A 20,584-nucleotide genomic window follows, 5' to 3' on the forward strand; every position below is an offset into this window, starting at 1 on the left:
GGAGCGCGGCTCCCAGTGCTGTACGTTATTCCCCACAGGGAGGTGGAGTACAGACAGCGCTGGGAGAGCTCTCTCCCAGCGCTGGCGCTTTGACTACACTTAGCGCTTCAAAGCGCTGCCGCGGCAGTGCTTTGAAGTGCAAGTGTAGCCAAAGCCTTAGTGTGCAAAATGTGCATGTGCATGATACTTTATGTCAGAGTTCAGGGCAACTGCACCTGTATCTCCCCTTGGTGGTTCAGTGAAGGCACCAACTCTCAGGCTTCCAGCTCCCTAGTTGTTGCCTCTCTTGGATGGAGACATCCATCTCTCTCCCTTCTGACCTACAGTTCCCTGCCTTCACTGCATATTTCCCAGCCTAAATATTCTGCCTAAACAAACCTGCTTGCTTTCTCTTTAGTGATTGCTATAGATATAGGTGCCACACACAGTTTTCTAAGCAGGCCTACTTTATTCTTAAGGTACAAAGCATTACAGAGAAAACATTAAAAACAATAAAAGACTTGGGAGAAGGGATAGCTCAGTGGTTTGAGCACTGGCCTGCTAAACCCAAGGTCGTAAGTTCAGTCTTTGAAGGGGCCTCTTAAGGATCTGGGGCAAAAATCAGCACTTGGTCCTGCTAGTGAAGGCAGGGGGCTGGACTCAATGACCTTTCAAGGTCCCTTCCAGTTCTAGTAGATAGGTATATCTCCTATTATTATTATTTATCTACACACATGCTAATTAGCCTACCAGAGTACATCCCAACTCTAACATGGGTTCTGGCAGGATAAGTCCTTCAACACCCCCACCCACCCTAAGAGAGTCCTTTTGGTTACAAGTTCATCATAGCTTCAGCTGAGAACAAGCACACTCATACAATGTTCAGCTCCCTTTTAGTTCAGGGGTCTCTGAACTGGAGTTTCCAGAAGCAGGTAATTAGTACACAATGGGTCTCTCCCTCCAGGGCATATCTTCAAAAGGTTGGCTTTAGAGGGTGAATTTGCATTCCCATCTCCCCAAGCAATTTCCTAGGGAATCCACATGTTTTGTTCCAAAAAGACTTTCTGAAGTTCCTAATATCCTCCAGATATTGCATTAATCTTGTCTTCCTGATAAAGAAGTCCCATACAATCTCACGATAGTACATAAAAATTTGCATTCTAATACAATGTACCCCAAAGCTATTAACATTAACTCAATAAGGTTTAACTTAATTCAATAGAATTCATTCAAGATATTATAGGATATTGTCAGTCTGCCACACTGTACACCTACTGCAGTTGTTTGTGATTATTAAGCTTACTCATATAAATTGATTAAGTGCATATGCAAACAGCTAATCCAGCACCTAAATCCCGTTCTTAAATAACAGACATGGAGTTTTTGATGCACCAATTAAACTTAGTCTGTCAGTCATAACACCTTCGAAACTTCCTAATGTTTACTATCAATGGTTTCACATCACAGCCTGGGTGAAATCCACTTCTTGTCATATAAAATTTGATCAAGCAGGTTTTGTGCAAAAAATCTGCAACTTGCAGGATAGAATGTATACACTCCAGGCCACAGATTGGAGTAAAACACACTGCCCTTCTACATCCCCTGAGAGCATTTTTGGTCAATGGATCTGGCTTCAGCATATTCCCAAAGGTCCCTTCCAAACCTTATTTGGTGTTGGCATAGCATCCCCTTTCCAAACACAAAGGCAATATTTCCAACTCTCAATTTTCAAAAATCATGAGCCATCCCCAAAAAACTCATGAGATTGACTTAAAAATCAGGAGCTTTTTAAAAAATGATAAATTAGGGGGTACTTGGTATTTGCTTTTTGGTTTCTGGTCTTTTAGAATGCACTCACTTCATGTTTTCAAGTTTTTTGCCACAACCATGAAAGCTAAAACCTTTCTTTTTTAAATGAAAGCTGAGATTCTCCTGCAATCAGAGGATTCCAGAAGCTGAGGCTTTAAGAAAAGCACTAAACATTACAAGAGTTTACATCACCTTTGCAGTGTTGCCAAATATCACACACTGAGACAAGCTAGAAATTCTGTTCATGCCTCCACACTCAGTAGATACATGGGGTGTAACTGGGGTGAAGGCCCTTCAAAGGTACACCACATTGGACTGAACATCACACTAACTCAGGGGTAGGCAACCTATGGCACACGTGCCGAAGGCAGCACACAAGCTGATTTTCAGTGGCACTCACAGTGCCCAGGTCCTGCCCACTGGTCCGGGGGGGGGGGGGGCTCTGCATTTTAATTTAATTTTAAATTAAGCTTCTTAAACATTTTAAAAACCATATTTGCTTGATATACAACAATAGTTTAGCAGCATGAGCTTTCGTGGGTGAATGCCCAGAACCAGACTAACATGGCTACCTCTCTGATACTTAACAATAGTTTAGTTATATATTATAGACTTCTAGAAAGAGAGCTTCTAAAAATGCTAAAATGTATTACTGGCACGCAAAACCTTAAATTAGAGTGAATAAATGAAGACTCGGCACACCACTTCTGAAAGGTTGCCGACCCCTCCACTAACTGAATAAAATTCAAAAACATACCCAAATTCCGGAAGGTCTTTGTCAAAATGAATGTTATCCTCATAGATGACTCTCAGCTGCTCATCAATGGCAATAACTTTAAGCTGAAAGAAATCAAAAGTGCACAAAAATGTAGGCCTACATTTTCAAAAGGAGGATGGTTTGTAAAGAATGGGTTCTCAGCAATTTCTGAAAACCAAGCCCTTCAAGGTGTCTCAAGTTGGGCACACAAAATTACTATAAGCACTAGCGAGGCACTGCAGCTGGATAGCCTAAGAATCAGGAAGGCACTGCTGCATCAGTAATATCTGGTTCACATTTGGAAGTTTATCTTAGCAACTGTATAAATGAGAAACTTTTTTTAAATGACAGCTTAAATTATGCAGAAGTGAACAGCTTAGGCCCCACATGCATAAGAAAGAGCTTTCCACTCAATGATGGGAAGAATTTTTTTCTGGACAATTGTCATTTGTATAATACCAGCAAGGTTCAGAAACAGCCAGTGTGTGTCCATGCACCATATCAGCACTCCTTTGAAGTGCTATCTTGCTCTCCAGAATCTCAGATTTCACTTAAAAACAAAAATGTAAGGCCTTGTCTGCACTACAAAGTTAAGTCAATGTAAGGCAATGGAGGTGTACACACTACAATGCTCCTCCCACCACTGCAACTCCCCGGGTAGGGCGACCTAATAAAACCACCCCAGCAAGAGGCATAGTGCTTAGGTTAACATAGTTAGGGTGATGCATTGTCAGTGCAGACACTGTGTTGCTTATGTCAACTTAAGTGGCCTCCAGGAGGTGTCCCACAATGCCCACCATGACCACTCAGGACACTGTTTTGAACTCTGCTGCCCTGCAGCCAGATATACAGCTATGCACCGCTCCACTTTTAAAGCCTTGGGAAGTTTTGAAATTGCTCTTCCTGTTTACTCAGGGTGGAGAGCTAACATAGCTACTGCCCAGTGGACTGTGCTGACTCCATGCAGCAAACATGCTTCTACCTGGAGTATGCTGGAGGTGGTGGATCTCCAAGGTCTGTGGGGAGAGGAGGCTGTGCAGTTACAGCTCTGCTCCAACTACAGGAACTTTGACATCTATGCCAGATCGCTCGAGGCATGAAGGAGAAGAGCTACAATAAGAATATGCAGCAGTGCCAAAGAGCTGAAGCAGGCATACCAGAAGGCAAGGGAGGCAAATAGTCGTTCTGGTGCGAAGCTGCAGACATGCCACTTCTACAAGGAACTGAATGCCATCCACAGTGGCAAACCCTCCTCCACAACCAAGCTCCACAAGGCAGCCCTCCCAAGATACCATTGCCAAAGATTGCAGATTACCTCCAGGAAAGTTTCCTAGAGATCTTTGTGGAGGATTCATGGGACATCCCGGTGTGCATAAACAAACCATTCTGCAGGGCCCCCTCTGCCTAGCTGTACAGAGGAGTGAGAAGCAGATAGCAACTGTACCTGTATTGGTTATTTCACTACCTCTTCCAGCTTGATTAAAAAAGTAGTACAGGAAGATGTGTGTCCATGCAATATTGAAGCAAAATGAGTACTTACCAGAGGTACCCTCCCCTGCATCAGACTCACCCACCACAGCTGGAGTGCTGAGAGTGGCTAGACTGCTCAGGAGTCAAAAAGAAGTCCTGGCTTGCCACACTATTGGATCTCTGTCACCTGTCCCCCATCCTTCTCCTCCTCCATTTCCTCCTCCAGCACATCATCTTTGGGGTTCACTCTGGTGGCCTCTGACTCCAGCCCCCAAAGTATCCACGGGAGCTTGGTTGTGGAGGAGGGTTTGCCACTGAGGATGGCATGCGGGCTCCCCAGACTGCTTAGTGCTAAGGAAGAGAAAGTTCTCTGCTATCACCTACTGCTGCCTCCACATATCAAAGGCAGAAACTTAATTTTCTGCATGGGGAAACTATTTGTAGCCTGGATTCTAACAGAAATAAGAGAAACAGGTAATGGGGGGAACACAAGGCACCACTACCATGATGGAGGGGGACCTGAGGGGGACACAACCTCTGTCATGAGGGAGGAAGTGGTGGGAGTAATAGAAGGGCATAGAAAGGTGACACACGGAGAGTTTGGGGGACAGAGAGAATGGAGGAATACAAGGAGCCTCTAGTGTATGCAATGAGCTCAGCCTACAGAAGTGCATAACTTTCAAGTGTGTATGCATGTTGCTGCACATATTAAATAAAGCACAGGAGACATAAAACACCTGTGACCAGACAGAAATTTAACTAGTAGTTTCTACCCCGTCTTCCCTTTATTTCCCTCTCTTCAGTTTGAAGGTGGGCAGGATAATGTAAAATCAGTGGGCCAATTTTGGACATTAGTACTATTGACCTTTGATTTGTAATTCCAAGAACCCAGTGAGCCAAGAACCCAGTCAGAATTTCTACTGTCTTGCAGCAGAGATCAGCAGTTTCTATTTAGTTACTGTTACTACATATTGGTGACAATATTTTGCTTATTATCAAAAATATATTGCTAACAACAAAGCAAGGAAAATACAGATGAGACAACCACTGAAGCGCCGGGTTTCATAGGCGCCTAGCCTGGAAGCATTGGATACAAGAGCCAACGTCATCTACCAACAGCATTGCAAAAAACGTGGACACCAAGCCAAACTTTGGGCCTGCCTCACCCCCAACCCCCAAATCAAAATCCTGGCTCCAAACACCCCCAAACCTTGCAGCAGTTCAGCTATGAACTCTGCACTTCGCCCAGGCACGCGGTCTGTGTCACCCCCTCCTCACCTGCCTCCACCCACGTCTCTTATCCTACTACTACTACAGCAGCGGGGGCTTTTTTCCACTCGCCACCTCCTAGCCCTGCGGGCGACCACGTTAGTCAGACTGTTGCGGCTGAATCCCCATGCGGTGCCAGAGACCCCCCTACGGCTCATAGACGGGCCCTGCTCCCGGACTAACCCCCTTCCCCACACGCAGAGGGCCGGGGGGGGGGGGATTACACTGACTGGGGACTACTCCAGGCTCTGCCACCCGCCCGGGCGGCCTCCCGAGCGGCTACTCTGTGCGCTCACTGGGAAGGGGGCGGAAACCGGGGGCTGGGCTCGGCCTCTTCCTCTCACTACCGAAGTGGGTTGTGCACAGGCGGTAGCTCCTCCCTGTTCAGCCGCCGGGGCTCGGGCCTGGCTGCTCCCCCCGGGGGAGCGGAGCCGCCAACCGCCCGTGTACCTGCTGGGTGCTGAAGTCCCATCCCAAGTAGCAGGGCGCTGCGGAGGCGGCCATGGTGCTGCAGCAGCGGGCTGCGCGCTGGAGGGCGGCCCCTAGCTGCGCGCGGGCTGTCCCGCCGCCAGGCGAAGAGGCCGCGCGAACCGGCAGCCAACCTCCCTCGGCCCGGCCCGGCCCGGCCCCTCAGCGGGGGAACTGCCCTGACACCCCACGCAGAGCCCGGCCCCTAACAGGCGCGGGGCGGAACCGTCCTAACGGCCGCTCAGCCTGTGACACTGATCCGGGGAGGGACCTGCCCTAACGACCCCTCAGCATTTGGCACTGGGGTGGGGAAACCTGCCTCAATGACCCCTCAGCGTGTGACACTGCGGGGACGGACCTGCCTAACGACCCCTCTCAATGACCCCTCAGCGTGTGACACTGCGGGAGGGGGGGAACCTGCCTCAATGACCCTTCCACATTTGGCACTGGGGGGGGGGAACCTGCCTCAATGACCCCTCAGCGTGTGACACTGCGGGGGGAACCTGCCTCAATGACCCCTCAGCGTGTGACACTGCGGGGGGGAACCTGCCTCAATGACCCCTCAGCGTGTGACACTGCCGGGGGGGACGGACCTGCCCTAACGACCCCTCAGCATTTGGCACTGATGGGGGGGGAGAACCTGCCTCAGTGACCCCTTAGTGTGTGACACTGGGGGGGGGGACTGCCCTCATGGACCCTCAGCATGTGTGACACTGATGGGGGGAACTGCCCTAACAGCCCCTCAGCATGTGACATTGATGGGGGGGACTTGCCTTAATGACCCCCTCAGCGTGTGACACTGTGGGGGGCTGCACTAATGCACCCTCAGCATGTGACACTGATGGGGGCATGGGCGGCGAGTTATATACCCATGTGGTGCCTGGGCACCAGCAATATTCAGAGCCCAGAGGCCCAGCTCCACCAATGTTTGGGAACAGGTCTCCCCACCTGCCACCACCCCCCGCACCTTCCCTGAGTGTCCCCTGCCCCATGCATGTTCCTGGGCCCCGGAGGGAGCAGAGCATCCCTGCCTCTTCCGTGCAGCTCCATGCTGCCTCCCTGCAGCAACTGCTGCTGCAGGGTCCTAGTCCCCCCCATATCAACTGCCATATCGTCCTCCTCTCTGGCCCCTGTCCCGGAGCAGCCTGCCTGCACCCCAAACTCATCCCCAGCCCTGCCCCACCCCAGAGCCCATATGGGGTATGGGCTCTGGGGTGGGGCAGGGCTGGGGTGCAGCCAGAGCCCTCCAGAGCCCTGCACTCCAACCCTCTGCCTTAGCCCTGAGCCCCTCTCACACGCAAACCCAGACAGAGCCCTCATTCCCCTGCACCCTAACCATCTGCCCCAACCCTGAGCCCCCTCCTGCATCATGAACCCCTCATCCCAAGCCCCACCGACACAGCCCTCACCCCACACCCCAACCCTCTGCCATAGCCCTGAGCCCCCTCTCACACCCCAAACCTCTCCTCCCCAGCCCCAGACAGAGCCCTCACCGCCTACACCCCTACCCTCACCCTGAGCCCCTCCCACACCCCAAACCCCTCATCCCCAGCCCCACCCCAAACTCAGCCCTACCCCTGCACCCACTCCCTCCCCCAAACTCCCTCCCAGAGCCTGCACCCCCTCCCTCCACACCACCTCCCATCCCCAAACTCCCAGCACCTGCACCCTGCACCCCAGACTTCCTCCCCCACCCAAACTCCCTCCCAGAGCCTTGGGCAGGTGGGGGGGCAGAGTTTGGCAGGGGCGGAGTTTGGGCAGGGGCGGGTTCTGGGCGCCAACAAAATTTCTACATACCTGCCGCCCATGGATGAGGGGGCTGCCTTAGGTATCTAGTGGGGTTTACAAAGCACCTAACCTTTGAGGCACTTTTGAAAATCCCACTAGGTGCCTAAATACCTTTGAAAATCTGGCCTTTAGTCCGTCAGTGCCCCATCTGTAGAAACGGGGATAACAGCCCTGCTTTACTTCAGAGGGGCTGTGAAGAAAAATAGGTTAGACCCTGTGAGGTGCTCAGATACTACAGCCTGGTAAGTACCACAGGTAGAGAGTGGGAACATTTCTATACCACTGCTATCCCTTCCTTTGGTTTTGGCCCCTTCTTTTCACCTACACCCCCAAGTCTCCCCCTCTTCTGAATGTAACCTTGGCTCTGAGGGCTTGGCTGTATTTTTTCCTGAGTCCCCTGTGCTATCTCTAAAACAATCCCTCCTCCTAAACTCTGCCCCAGGAATTCCCGTTTTAGAGGCTAGACTTTCAGATCCTTAACTTAATCACCAACCCTTTCTTATCTTAATCACCCTGCCTCTGTTTGTAAACAAAATACTGACTCCCTGCCCCTGGGACACACATCCTCTGCAGAACTTACATTTCACACTAATGCCTTGCTCTTAAGAGCTCCAGGTGGCACGTGGGAGCTCGCACTTCTCCTGTATGAAATTCAGGGGGGACTCCAGCCCCCCGCAAATGGCACCCCTGCCCTCTCTCCCTCCACATCACCCCACTCATAATTGTTGTCCTTGGTCAATGAAGACCAAGAGTTCAGAGATAGAGTCATGTGAGTTCACTGGCAGTGGGGGGGGGGGGAATGCAGGGCAGCCCAGAGGATTCCGGGGGCCTGGGGTCTTCGGCAGCAGGGGGCCCCGCTTCGGCGGTAAGTCGGTGGCGGGGGATCCTTCCATTCCGGGACCCGCCGCCAAAGTGCCCCAAAGACCCACGGCGGGGACCCCCCTCCGCTGAATTACCACCAAAGCGGGACCCGCCGCCGAAGTGCAGCCCCCACCGCGGGTCCTCGGGGCACTTCGGCAGCAGGTCCCAGAATGGAAGGACCTCCCCGCCGCCGAATTACTACCAAAAACCCGGCTGCACTCCAGTGGTGGGTCCCGCTTCGGCTGTAATTCGGCGGCGGGGGGGTCCTTCTATCCCGGAGAGGAAGGACCCCCCTGCCAGCGAAGATTGGGAGCGAAGAAACTCTGGGGGCCTGGGCCCCGCGAGAATTTTCTGGGGCCCCCAGAGCGAGTGAAGGACCCCGCTCCAGGGGCCCCAAAAAACTCTCGTGGGGGCCCCTGCTGGGCCCGGGGCCTGGGGCAAATTGCCCCACTTGCCCCCCCCCTCTGGGCGGCCCTGGGGGAATGATGTAGGGCACCTTGCTGCTCCTCTATCCGGCTGCTCACTCCACCAGCCATTTGGCAGCTTGCTTTGTTTGCTCCGTTTGCTGCCCTGCCTGTTACCCCTAAAATCAGACTCAAGGTTCCCCCCACAACAGCCTGCCTATATCAGTAATTTGTCTGGTTTTGGTAGATGAAAGCGGGTGGCCCGCCCTAGAGGAATTGGCAGGATTTTACAAAGGAGTTTCCCTCCAACCTGTGGAAAACTCCCCAGAACAGATTAATTATGTTTACCCCTGGGAGGACATGGATACAGCCCTCCGCTCAAAGGACTGACAGGCAGCAATTCTTTGAAAACAAAAATAACTTTTATTTAACACATGTCCTAATACAGTAAATCTATTCTAAAGTATATATTTAGAACAAAAAATAAGTTCTTACAGTTTATAAGACACATATTATAAGATAACAAACTACTGGCAGATACATGTTAAAGTATTTAACATTATGATATTATTTTCAGTGGTTACATATATATTTTCAGTGGTTACATTCTATATGCAGTGGCCAGTCACACACAGAATGCTGGCAACAAGTTACTTATTTGAAACATTTAAAAACATAACAACAAACATACACAGACATCCAACTTTATTATCTCAAACACACCCATTCATTCAATTCATTATCAAAATCACTGTGCTTACTTTTCCCATAGTCTTCTTTTCCTCTGAAAAGATCCTTCTGTTTTGTTTATATTCTGCGGCCCATTGTTCTGTTCCTTTCTTCTTTAGTGATTTTGCGCTTTTAGATGTTTTCTTCTCTCCTGCTTCTGCTCCCTCTCACTCCAGCATTTTTCACTCACACCAGGACTGACTAAAGTGGTGGTGGGCAACCTGTGTCTGCTAATCCACTGGCAGGCCACGAGACAGTGTTTACATTGACAGTCCACAAGCACAACCGCCACAGCTCTTAGTGGCCGCAGTTCACTGTTCCCAGCCAATGGGAGCTGCGGGAAACAGTGGCCAGCACGTCTCTGCGGCCTGCACCGCTTCCCTCAGCTACCATTGGCCGGGAATGGTGAACCACGGCCACTGGGAGCTGCGGGCAGCTCTGCCTGCAGACGGTCAATGTAAACACTATCTTGCAGCCCACCAGCAGATTACCTTGACGGGCTGCATGCAGCCCATAGTCTGCAGGCTGCCCACCACTGGACTAAAGCCGGTCAGCTCTCTGCCTTATATACAGATTTTGGCATATTCTGATTGATTAGTTTTACAATCCTGAGCATTCCCACCAATCAGGTTTAAGCCCTCTGTCGATCAAAGCTGGATCTGATTGAAGACCTGTGCCTTAGGAGTAGGGTGACCAGATGTTCTGATTTTATAGGGACAGTCCTGATTTTTGGGTCTTTTTCTTATATAGGCTCCTGTTACCCCCCACCCCCATCCTGGTTTTTCACATTTGCTGTCTGGTCACCCTACTTAGGAGCCTGATTGAACACCTAAATAAAAATAAATAAATTAATGGAGATATCCTATCTCCTAGAACTGGAAGGGACCTTGAAGGGTCATTGTGTCTAGTCCCCTGCCTTCACTAGCAGGACCAAGTACTAATTTTTGCCCCCTCAAGGATTGAACTTACAACCCTGGGTTTAGCAGACCCATGCTCAAACCATTGAGCTATCCCTCTCCCCTTAACCTCTGTTATGCTTCACTGACACCTCCCTTCAGGGTTTTGGAATGACCTCATGTCACCTCAGCCTGCTTGCTTAGTATTGGCCAAATCTCTCCCAGACCTCCATTTTGGATTTCTCTGACTCTGTTTGCCACCACCATCTTGTTATTGGTAGCCATAAGCATCTAAAATCATCTATATTAATTATTAAACCCCTATAATTATATACTATCAATATCTAAGTATACCCTAACACTATGATTCACTGTCACCACTCTATTTTTTTATTATTTTAAACAAGTTTAATTTCAATCTCTCCCTGGTTCAGCTAGTGGTGGCAGTGAAGCACTCTTATTCCTTGCACAGACCAGAGCAGTTGAAAAATCTCTTGTACCATGCCATCCACTCACCACTCCACTGCTGTCTGCTCAAGGATGTCTTGAGGTCCCACCACTTAACACAGCTGTTAGTGGAGGAGCCTCACAGCTAGCACAGGCTGAGCGGTGTCTTTAATCAGAGATACTGTCCCATAGCAGGTCTAATGCTTAGACTTAGTTGTCAGTGATTTTAGCTCTATTGATCAGCACCAAACCACTCTCAATTGAGTCTTAATAAGCTCTTTCATTACACACTGGAGAGGGGGAGGATCAAATGATGTCTAGGACCCTTAGGCAGAGCCCACATCACCAGGTAAAAACACCTATCCCAACCCTCTCTCATCTCCCTTGGCCTTTGGCACTCCTGCCCTCAGCCTAGGGAGTGCAATTCAGTTGAGGGTGAGTCCCTCAGTCATGGCATGACAAACACCATTCTGCTGCTCATTATTCACACAAGGGTAACAACACTTTATTACCCCTGCCCCCCAATAACAGTGACTTGCAATCCAACACCAGTCAAAAGTGATCATTTGGGCAAAGCAGCTCCATCATGTTGTGCAACTAGACATGTCTTATGCAAATGGGGTCGGTTCCTGAAGTCTTCTCCTCCAGCTCATTACTAGATGTCAGGGGAGAGCTCATTCAGACCCTGCTTACATTCTTTTGACAAAAAGGTCAGGATAAAAGGTAATGGAATGAAGCTGCTGTAGGGAGTATTAACGGTTATATGGACCAGATTCACCAGTACTGAAACAGAAGATTCATGCAGCCTTGTTCTACCAAGCCCGGTTGAGTGAGAGGGGAATTTGCCCTAAAGGAGAGTTCACAATGTTACTGCTGCTGCTCTTGGGTGGTGAAGCCTTTAGTTTATATCTAGGGCTCCACTGAAGCTTCACCAGAGAAGGCTACCAAAGGTCAAGGGCTTTGCTGAATTAGTACATCTCCCAGCCATCCTGGACACAAATGCTTTCCAGAAAGCAACGTCCCACTGTTGGAGTACACTAGCTGTCAGTGCATTCCCTTGGCAAAGTTTTCTTTTTGTATCAGAGGAGTAGCCGTGTTAGTCTGGATCTGTAAAAGCAGCAAAGAGTCCTGTGGCACCTTATAGACTAACAGACATATTGGAGCATGAGCTTTCATGGGTGAATGCATGCATCCGATGAAGTGGGTATTCACCCACGAAAGCTCATGCTCCGATACGTCTGTTAATCTATAAGGTGCCACTCTTTGCTGCTTTTCTTTTTGCAGGGCTTTTGCTAGGGGTTATGCTGGCACCCTCATAAACCATGGCAATGCCTGAATTTGATACTATAAAGGTAGTTAAGTAATGGAGCAAGCAAGCATGGAAAGTGGTGGAGTTGTCATCAGTGAAAATATTCACAGTTACACTTGACTTCCATCTGTCCGGGATGATTTAGAAATGATAAATTAATTATTTTCCCCATCAGTAAACATCCTTCTTTTAAAGGACTTTGAGATCTACTGATGAAAAGATTCATCCACTATTTGAGTGCAAACTAGTCAGCCTAAACATGCTAACTCAGATTATATTGCACATTTCCTACTTGCAATCTCCAGTATCTCAGAAATAGGATTGGCTCTTATTTGGTTCTCTGCCTCACTTCAGACTCTGAAGATCCAATTCTGATTTCACACCAGTTTTACCCCAAAGCAGCAACTTCACTGACTTTGTAAAAGTTACCTCTGATTTATATGGGTCAAGTGAAAAGGGAATCAGACAAATTCCTTTTTAAAAAAGAAGTATCAGTGGTCAAAGCTCAAATGCTGTGCTTCTGTATTAGAGAGACAAGGTGGGTGAGGCAATATATTTTATTGGACCACCTTCTGTTGGCTTACACAGAGCTTGTCTCTTTCACTAACAGAGGTTGGTCCTACATGGTTACAACAACACTGCAAACATACTTCTGTATCATCAGAGCATCCTAAACCAGCCAAAAAATGATTGCAGTTGCTTTTTTTCCCACAGATATAATCATGATTTGTTTTTAAGATCCATACTTAACAACTTCACCTCCCCATGGAAAAGTGAGTTGTATCATGGCTCTATTTTCTGTAACACTTTTGCATGTATTTTTGTCATCTTCCATTTCAGTAATGCTTCCGTCTCCCAGATAATCTGTCCTGCTTTGAAGCTATCACCAATGCCACTCACAATTAATTAGCCAAGATATGGTGCTGCTTGTGTGCTGTCACCTCTGCCTTTTTCACCATATAGTAAGCATTGTATGCTGCCACTAATGGGCATACAACTTTCACTATTTTAGGGCTTAATCCTGCAGGGTGTTTGCAGTCTCCAGTGATGTGCTGAACACCCCCACCATCCACTGGAGAATAAATGGGTTAGAATGATCCTCCACTGGTGTAAATCAGTGTAGCTGCATTGACTTCAGCCTTGCTGTGTCAGTGTAAATCAGTGTAGCTACATTGACTTCAGCTTTTACACTAGCTGAGGATTTGGCTTAATGGCAGATGAGGGCATTCAGAACCTCACAGAATTGAGCCCTTATTGAGAGTCTGAAAGTTAGTATAGTTATCCATTTCCAAAGAAAAAATGTAATGGGTCTTTTAATTGTTCTTTGCAAAAAGGTACTAAATGTACTTAGCTGGATCAGATAAATTCTTTGCTACTTGCCAAATGGCCAGCAGTCATGTGCAGCACTGCTAATTAAGTGGGAGATGTTTACAATGTTATGCTCTGAATAACACAATACTAATATTATGTCATTTAAAAATCTCAATTTAAGCAGAAGATCTACCTACTGGAAATTAAAAAAAAAAATGAGTCTATGAAGGTTATTCACTTTCTGTCTAGTGTAACAGTTAATGTTTAACCAAACACTGATATGTGAACCATTGTCCAAAGTACCATAGTAACATATATTAAGGAAGAGCTGCAGAATTGCCTTTAAAAAAAATAAAAAATAAATAAAAATGGGACTACATTTAAATATATGTGCACCTTTCATCAATCATCATTATAATCATCATGGCAAATCCCAAAGAGACATATCATCCTTGCAGATTGAGCACCACCATGATCAATGTCTAGCTAGGTCATTAAGGGTGGTCTGGCCAGATATTCAGTGTGTGTCAATCATTGATGATATTTTTACACCACCAAAGCTTTTTGTGACACTTTAATTGCTGGCCTTGTAATAGCAGTCCATGGTAAATATACTTCTTAGTCCATTGGTTTTTCATCCTCATAATATGTCCGTATCAAAAAGCTGCCAAACTAGTGCTGATGACCACACTGTTGTTGAGTAACCCAACTGAAGTCAATGGAACAAAAAGAGTGTAAAGTTAGCATATGCAAACACAGAAACAATCCCAGAGTGTCTCACCCAACTCCCATTTAAGCCAATGAGAAATTTTCTATTGACTTCAGTGGAAGTTGAATTGGGACCCTAGTGTGTTATATTCCCTATCTTTTTTATTAAAAAAAAAATAGGGGTTTAACCAATTAACACATTGAAATACACACAGATGGCTATATAATTAAGAGCGTGCAACTAAGTAACCATTTAGCTTTTTGTCAAAACATCACTTTTTTCTCATTTTAACCATATTAGTTTAATCCATGGGCAAAAGGGTCAATGGTAGCAGAAATGATACAAGAATTGCTGTTGATTTTTTTTTATAAATTATTATTTATTATTATTATGTGTATTACTGTAGCAGTTAAGAGGCCTGGACATAGACCAGGACTCCATGAACTTCTTTTTTTAACCCTTGATTTTATAAATTCCAACACTTTTATATGAAGTCCTGTGCAAATTCCTCATGAGGTTTCTGTGCAAAAGGGAAAGGACGGATGAGCATTTGAGACTGGTGAATTTTTCCAACCCCTTTAAGAGTTTTTTTGAAACACCTCCACAGGCACTTTCTCTCTCCATATTGACTTTACCCATTATCAACACCTTGGCATTTAACAAGATCTTGGAAGAAGGGTGCCCTAACTGGTTTCAGACATTAAATTTTTTTAAGGCTGCTTTCTACATTTGACACCTTTGTCCTTGTAGTGAAAACTGACATAATTTGTGTCCTTATGCTCAGAGGAAAACAGCTCAGCAACATAATGCTGTGACCTAGATAAAAATAGACGCTTAACTATTGTTAACAATGGAATAACCATATCTCTCACGCTCCACTTGAATTTTATCAAACTCCACTTGAAGATAAATGTATTTGTATTGATTAAAAGCTATCAAAGATAAACTCATTCTTATTCAAACAACCATCTGATGTGGATAATAGCACAACTTTTCACTTCCATAGCACATTTCATGCAAGGATCTCAAAGCGTTTTACAAACAATACATTAAACTCAGCATCTCTGAGCAGTATGTTATTATCTTCACTATTTTGCAGATGGGGAAACTGAGGCAGATAATTTACATGGCTTGCCCAGGTTCATATGGACTTTCCCTACACTGGAATTTTTTGCATAAGATTTCCTATGACAGGTGATAAAAATGGTGGAAGTGCTAGTGAACACAGACTGCTATTGGCTGGCAGAATTTTAACCCTTATGTCATCTAGGTCTGAGCATTAGACCTGCTCTGCACTGGCATTCCTATCACTGCTTCCATTGGTAGGATGGAAAATGTTTATGGAAACTATCTAGTGTAGCATGATGGGTGAGTAGCAATAACAGGCATAGAAATGAAAACTACTTGCCAGTAACTGGAGTTCACGATGAACCTCTGCATATTCATACTTTTGGGACCAAGGCCCCCATGAACTGCAGGTTTCCAGAATTTTCTGGTGAGAAGTGTCCAGTGCAGCCATTTACTCCTCTCTGCCCCCTCCTCTCATGGAAGATGTAAGGGTATAAAATGGAGAATGGCCCAACCCCCTTTCAGTTCCTTTCACTAGCTTGGGAATTCCTAAACTAAGGGAATGTCTACACTACGAAATTAGGTTGATTTAATAGAAGTTGATTTTTTAGAAATCGATTCGTACAGTCGATTGTGTGTGTCCCCACTAAGCGCATTAAGTCGGTGGAGTGCGTCCACAGTACCGAGGCTAGCGTCAACTTTCGGAGCATTGCACTGTGGTAGCTATCCCACAGTTCCCGCAGTCTCTGCAACCCATTGGAATTCTGGGTTGAGCTCCCAATGCCTTATGCCAAAACATTGTCATGGGTGGTTCTGGGTACATGTCGTCAGGCCCCACTACCACAGTGAGAGCAATGGCTGAGAATCGTTTTGCGCCTTTTTTCCACAGACACCATACCACAGCAAGCATGGAGCCTGCTCAGATCACTGCGGCAGTTATGAGCACTGTAAACACCACGTGCATTATCCTGCAGTGTATGCAGCACCAGAATCTGCAAAAGCAGGCGAGGAGGCAACGGCGGCGTGGTGATGAGAGTGATGAGGACATGGACACAGACTTCTCTCAAAGCACAGGCCCTGGCAAATTGGACATCATGGTGGTAGTGGGGCAGGTTCATGCCGTGGAATGTCGATTCTGGGCCCAGGAAACAAGCACAGACTGGTGGGATCACATAGTGTTGCAGGTCTGGGATGATTCCTAGTGGCTGCAAAACTTTCGCATGCATAAGGGCACTTTCATGGAACTTTGTGACTTGCTTTCCCCTGCCCTGAAGCGCAAGAATACCAAGATGAGAGCAGCCCTCACAGTTCACAAGCAAGTGGCGATAGCCCTCTGGAAGCTTGCAATGCCAGACAGCTACCAGTCAGTTGGACATCAATTTGGAGTGGGCAAATCTACTGTGGGGGCTGCTGTGATCCAAGTAGCCAACGCGATCACTGAGCTGCTGCTATCAAGGGTAGTGACTCTGGGAAATGTGCAGGTCATAGTGGATGGCTTTGCTGCAATGGGATTCCCTAACTGTGGTGGGACGATAGATGGAATGTATATCCCTATCTTGGCACCGGAGCAACAAGGCAGCCAGTACATAAACCGAAAGCGGTACTTTTCAATGGTGCTGCAAGCACTGGCGTATCACAAGGGATGTTTCACCAACATCAATGTGGGATGGCCTGGAAAGGTATACGATGCTCGCATCTTAGGAACTCTGGTCTGTGTGAATGGCTGCAGCAAGGGACTTACTTTCCAGACCAGAAAAAAACCATTGGGGATGTTGAAATGCCTATAGTTATTCTTGGGGACCCAGCCTACCCCTTCATGCCATGGCTCATGAAGCCATACACAGGCACCCTGGACAGTAGTCAGGAGCTGTTCAACTATAGGCTGAGCAAGTGCAGAATGGTGGTAGAATGTGCCTTTGGACATTTAAAAGCACGCTGGCACAGTTTACTGACTCGGTTAGACCTCAGTGAAACCAATGTTCCCATTGTTATTATTCCTTGCTGTGTGCTCCCCAATACCTGTGAGAGTAAGGGGGAGATGTTTATGGCAGGGTGGGAGGTCGAGGCAAATCGCCTGGCCGCTGATAACGCGCAGCCAGACACCAGGGCAGTTAGAAGAGTACACCAGGGTGTGCTGTGCATCAGAGAAGCTTTGAAAAGCAGTTTCATGACTGGCCAGGCTACCCCAAATTTGACCCAGCAAGATCGATTTCAGCGCTAATCCCCTTGTCGGGGAGGAGTACCAAAATCAATTTTAATAGCCCTTTTAGTCGACAAAAATGGCTTTGTCATGTGGATGGTGCACGGTTAAATCAATCTAATGCTGCTAAATTCGACCTAAACTCATAGTGTAGACCAGGGCTAAGATTCCAAAGATGTGGGGTAGGTGGGTGAAGGGTATGGACACTGTGGCATGCTGTACTTCAAAGCAGCACCCTGGACACACACCCCAATATTTACCCCGTCATATACTTATGATATATTTCATACAAAGCATGCCATGTAAGATATCATACGAAAGGTCATGATCTGCTGAAACCCACTGTTCTGTCCAAATATGTATATCATAAGTGTGTATGAAGCAGAGGTGAAAGTAAGCCAGTACAGGCCAGTACAGTGTACCGATAAGAAAGTGGCCACCAGTACGGGCAGGTACACAGCCGACCTTAAAACGCCGCTGCGGCAGCACTTTAAGGACTGTACCAGCTGACGGAGGGGGAAAAAAGGGGCAGCTGCCCAGGGCCCGGCAATTTAAAAGGGCCCAGGTTCTCAGAGCCCACCAGAGCCCCGGGCGGTGTGGTCCGGGCAACACTGAAGGGGGCTGGAGGAGTCTGGCCCCAGCCCTGCCCCTTTGGCCTGAGGGCCTGCTCCTTTGGGGGGCCCAGAGCTGCCCCCCCACCTTACCCTACCCAGGATCCCAGCTGCCCTGCATACTGGTAAATCCTTTAAATTACTTTCATCCCTGGTATGAATTTATGAGATTTTGTCACTAAAATATGTTGTAAGTTTGATAGTCTCTACTGCTAGTTCACCAGGGTGAACAAAGGAGGTAATCCACTCTCAGCCAGGAAGGTATTAAGCAACTATTAATCAGCAGAAGACTTGTAAACAAGGGATTTACAATGCTGTAAGAGGGATGTACAAGCAACACACAAAGGGAGATTGCTCGACTATGTGACACACCAAAGCCCACCAGGACACATCTGGGTTAGTGTTTTCCAGACACATGGACTAAGGATATAAAATAGGGGACAGTGGCATCATGCTTTTACCTTTCTCCTTCCCCCACCTGCGCTGGAAGCAACAATAACACTGGGAAGATAAAGACTTGAACTGAGGAAACTGGTCCCAGGCTTAAAGGGAAAGCCAGTGTTTGGGGAACTCCATTTGGAATAACAAAATTTGGGCATATCATTTTCTAGTAATAAAATAACAGACTTTATACCAACTTGTATTGCCCAGGAGAGAGCTGGGCAGTACAAGATGTACATTTCTGAAGGACAGGGCCATCCTTGTCCATACGCAAATATGCAGCTGCGTATTCCTGGTGCCCTGCGCAGCTGTGTGCTGCTCAAGCCCCTACTCTGCCTCTTCCCCAGGGCCCCCACCCTTGATCAGCCCAAGTCCCACCCCAGCCCCACCCCCACTCCCCTGAGGAGTGCAGCAGGGCCAGGCCTGCACTCACCGGCACGGGAAGTGCAGAGATCTGGCCCCAGCCACGCCACTGGTGAGTGCTGGGGGGTGGTCCCCTCCCATTCCCCAAGCCATCCCTGCCCCCCTTGCGGAGGCCTGGGGCCAGCTCCTCTCCCCCCCCACGGAGGTGTGGGGCCCCCCCACAGAGAGGGGGCTGCATAGGGACCCAGAATAGCTAGGGACGGCCCTGCTGAGGGAGTCTATGACTGGAAAGTTGCTGGTGTTGCTCTGTGGTGTAATTCAAGGTGGCTGGCTATAGCACTCTTGCAGTATAACTGGGAGTAATTTACATGCTGGAGGCTGTGTGTGAGCAGACCTAGAGCAGTAGCTCCTACAGTAAAGCAGTATAAAGGCATCCCAGATTGGAGAACTGAGGGGACGCAGCTGTTCATCGGTTCAGATTGTACCCTGGCTAATGTCACAGTGCCACTTATGCCACTATGATGAGATGGTCTACACTGTTGATGCTGGACTGATAGATGGCCAGAATTACTGGACTGGGACTGAAAAGCCTCCCCTATCAGCAGGGGTGTATGAAGTAGTGCTCCTGCATGCTGAGCTCCAGAGTTGACACTGTGCCAGTCTTAATGAACCAGGCCCTGAAGAGCCTCTCCCATCAATTGGGGTGTGAAGCAGCCCCCATCTTTGCAGGTCCAGATGATGCCTGTGTTGTATGGGCCTCCTCCTCTTCTCTTCATTAAGAAAAGCTGCCTGGTTAACTGACTTTTTAATTATTTTTTTAAGACAAAGCCCCCAGAGGGCAGGGCAGAGAAAAAGAAAAACCAATGAGAGAAGTATTGAGGGCACTGTGTGATTGGAGCCCACTGTTACCTTCTGTGGCACTCTGTACCTCAAAGGAGCACTCTGGAATCCCCAGATTCAGCGCTGTCGTATGGTTGATATGTTTTGTATAATGCATGCCTTTTAAAAAGTCTTGATTTGCTGAATATTAATATCCTGTTGGATTATATGTACTAGGTGTTGTGCAGTTGGGAGATGCCCACAGCTGGCCTTTTAGTAGGGACAAAGGAGCAGCCATCACTGGGCAGAGAGGCACTGATGGCCCATCAAGAAGAATCCACTCTCCCAGAGGCTCCTTACAGACGGCATATATGCAGGGCCGGTTCCAGTCACCAGCGCAGCGAGCAGGCACTTGGGGGGGCCAACGGAAAGGGGCAGCACGTCTGGGTCTTCGGCAGCAATTCAGTGGCGGGTTCCTCAATCCATCTCGGAGGGAAGGACCTGCCGCCGAATTGCCACCGAAGAAGCAGCGGTGGTAAAGCTGCCGCCCAAGTGCCGCCAATCGCGGGTTTTTTGGGTTTGTTTTTTTTGCCACTTAGGGTGGCAAAAATGCTGGAGCCGGCCCTGCATATATGTAATGGGGATTGCCTAACATGCCCCTCCCCACCCCACCCCCCATCACAGCAAGGATCTTTCTAGCAGATGGACAAAAGTATAAAAGAGGAAAAGTGATATTCTCACTTGGCCTCTCCCCCTCCGCCCCCCAACACCTGGAAGACACAAACTTTGAACTAGGGAGATTGGTCCTAGGCTGGAAGGAAGTGCAGTCTGAATACTGAGAACTCCGAACTGCCTGTAACGTCTATTAGGGTGAGA

The 20,584-nt window shown here is 47.9% G+C and overlaps 1 protein-coding gene across 6 annotated transcripts in view; it reads right to left on the minus strand.

Annotated features, from left to right (window-relative positions):
* XYLB (xylulokinase) overlaps positions 1–5,941 on the minus strand; it is a 140,771-nt gene extending 134,830 nt beyond the window's left edge. The window contains exons 1-2 of one of the 6 annotated variants that reach the window (XM_039527262.1): positions 5,735–5,937; positions 2,546–2,628 (exon numbers count right to left, since the gene is read on the minus strand). In XM_039527262.1, coding sequence (XP_039383196.1) covers positions 2,546–2,628; positions 5,735–5,788 — 137 coding nt within the window. In that variant the 5' untranslated portion in view covers positions 5,789–5,937. Of the gene's footprint in view, positions 1–2,545; positions 2,629–5,293; positions 5,466–5,580; positions 5,710–5,734 lie in introns of those variants that run through there. The other 5 variants (XM_039527264.1, XM_039527267.1, XM_039527268.1 and 2 more) reach the window with 5 other exon arrangements.
* Between the last annotated feature and the right edge of the window lie 14,643 nt (positions 5,942–20,584).

The sequence above is a fragment of the Mauremys reevesii genome, linkage group 2 (assembly GCF_016161935.1).
Source record: "Mauremys reevesii isolate NIE-2019 linkage group 2, ASM1616193v1, whole genome shotgun sequence".
Classification (NCBI taxonomy): Eukaryota; Metazoa; Chordata; order Testudines; family Geoemydidae; genus Mauremys; species Mauremys reevesii.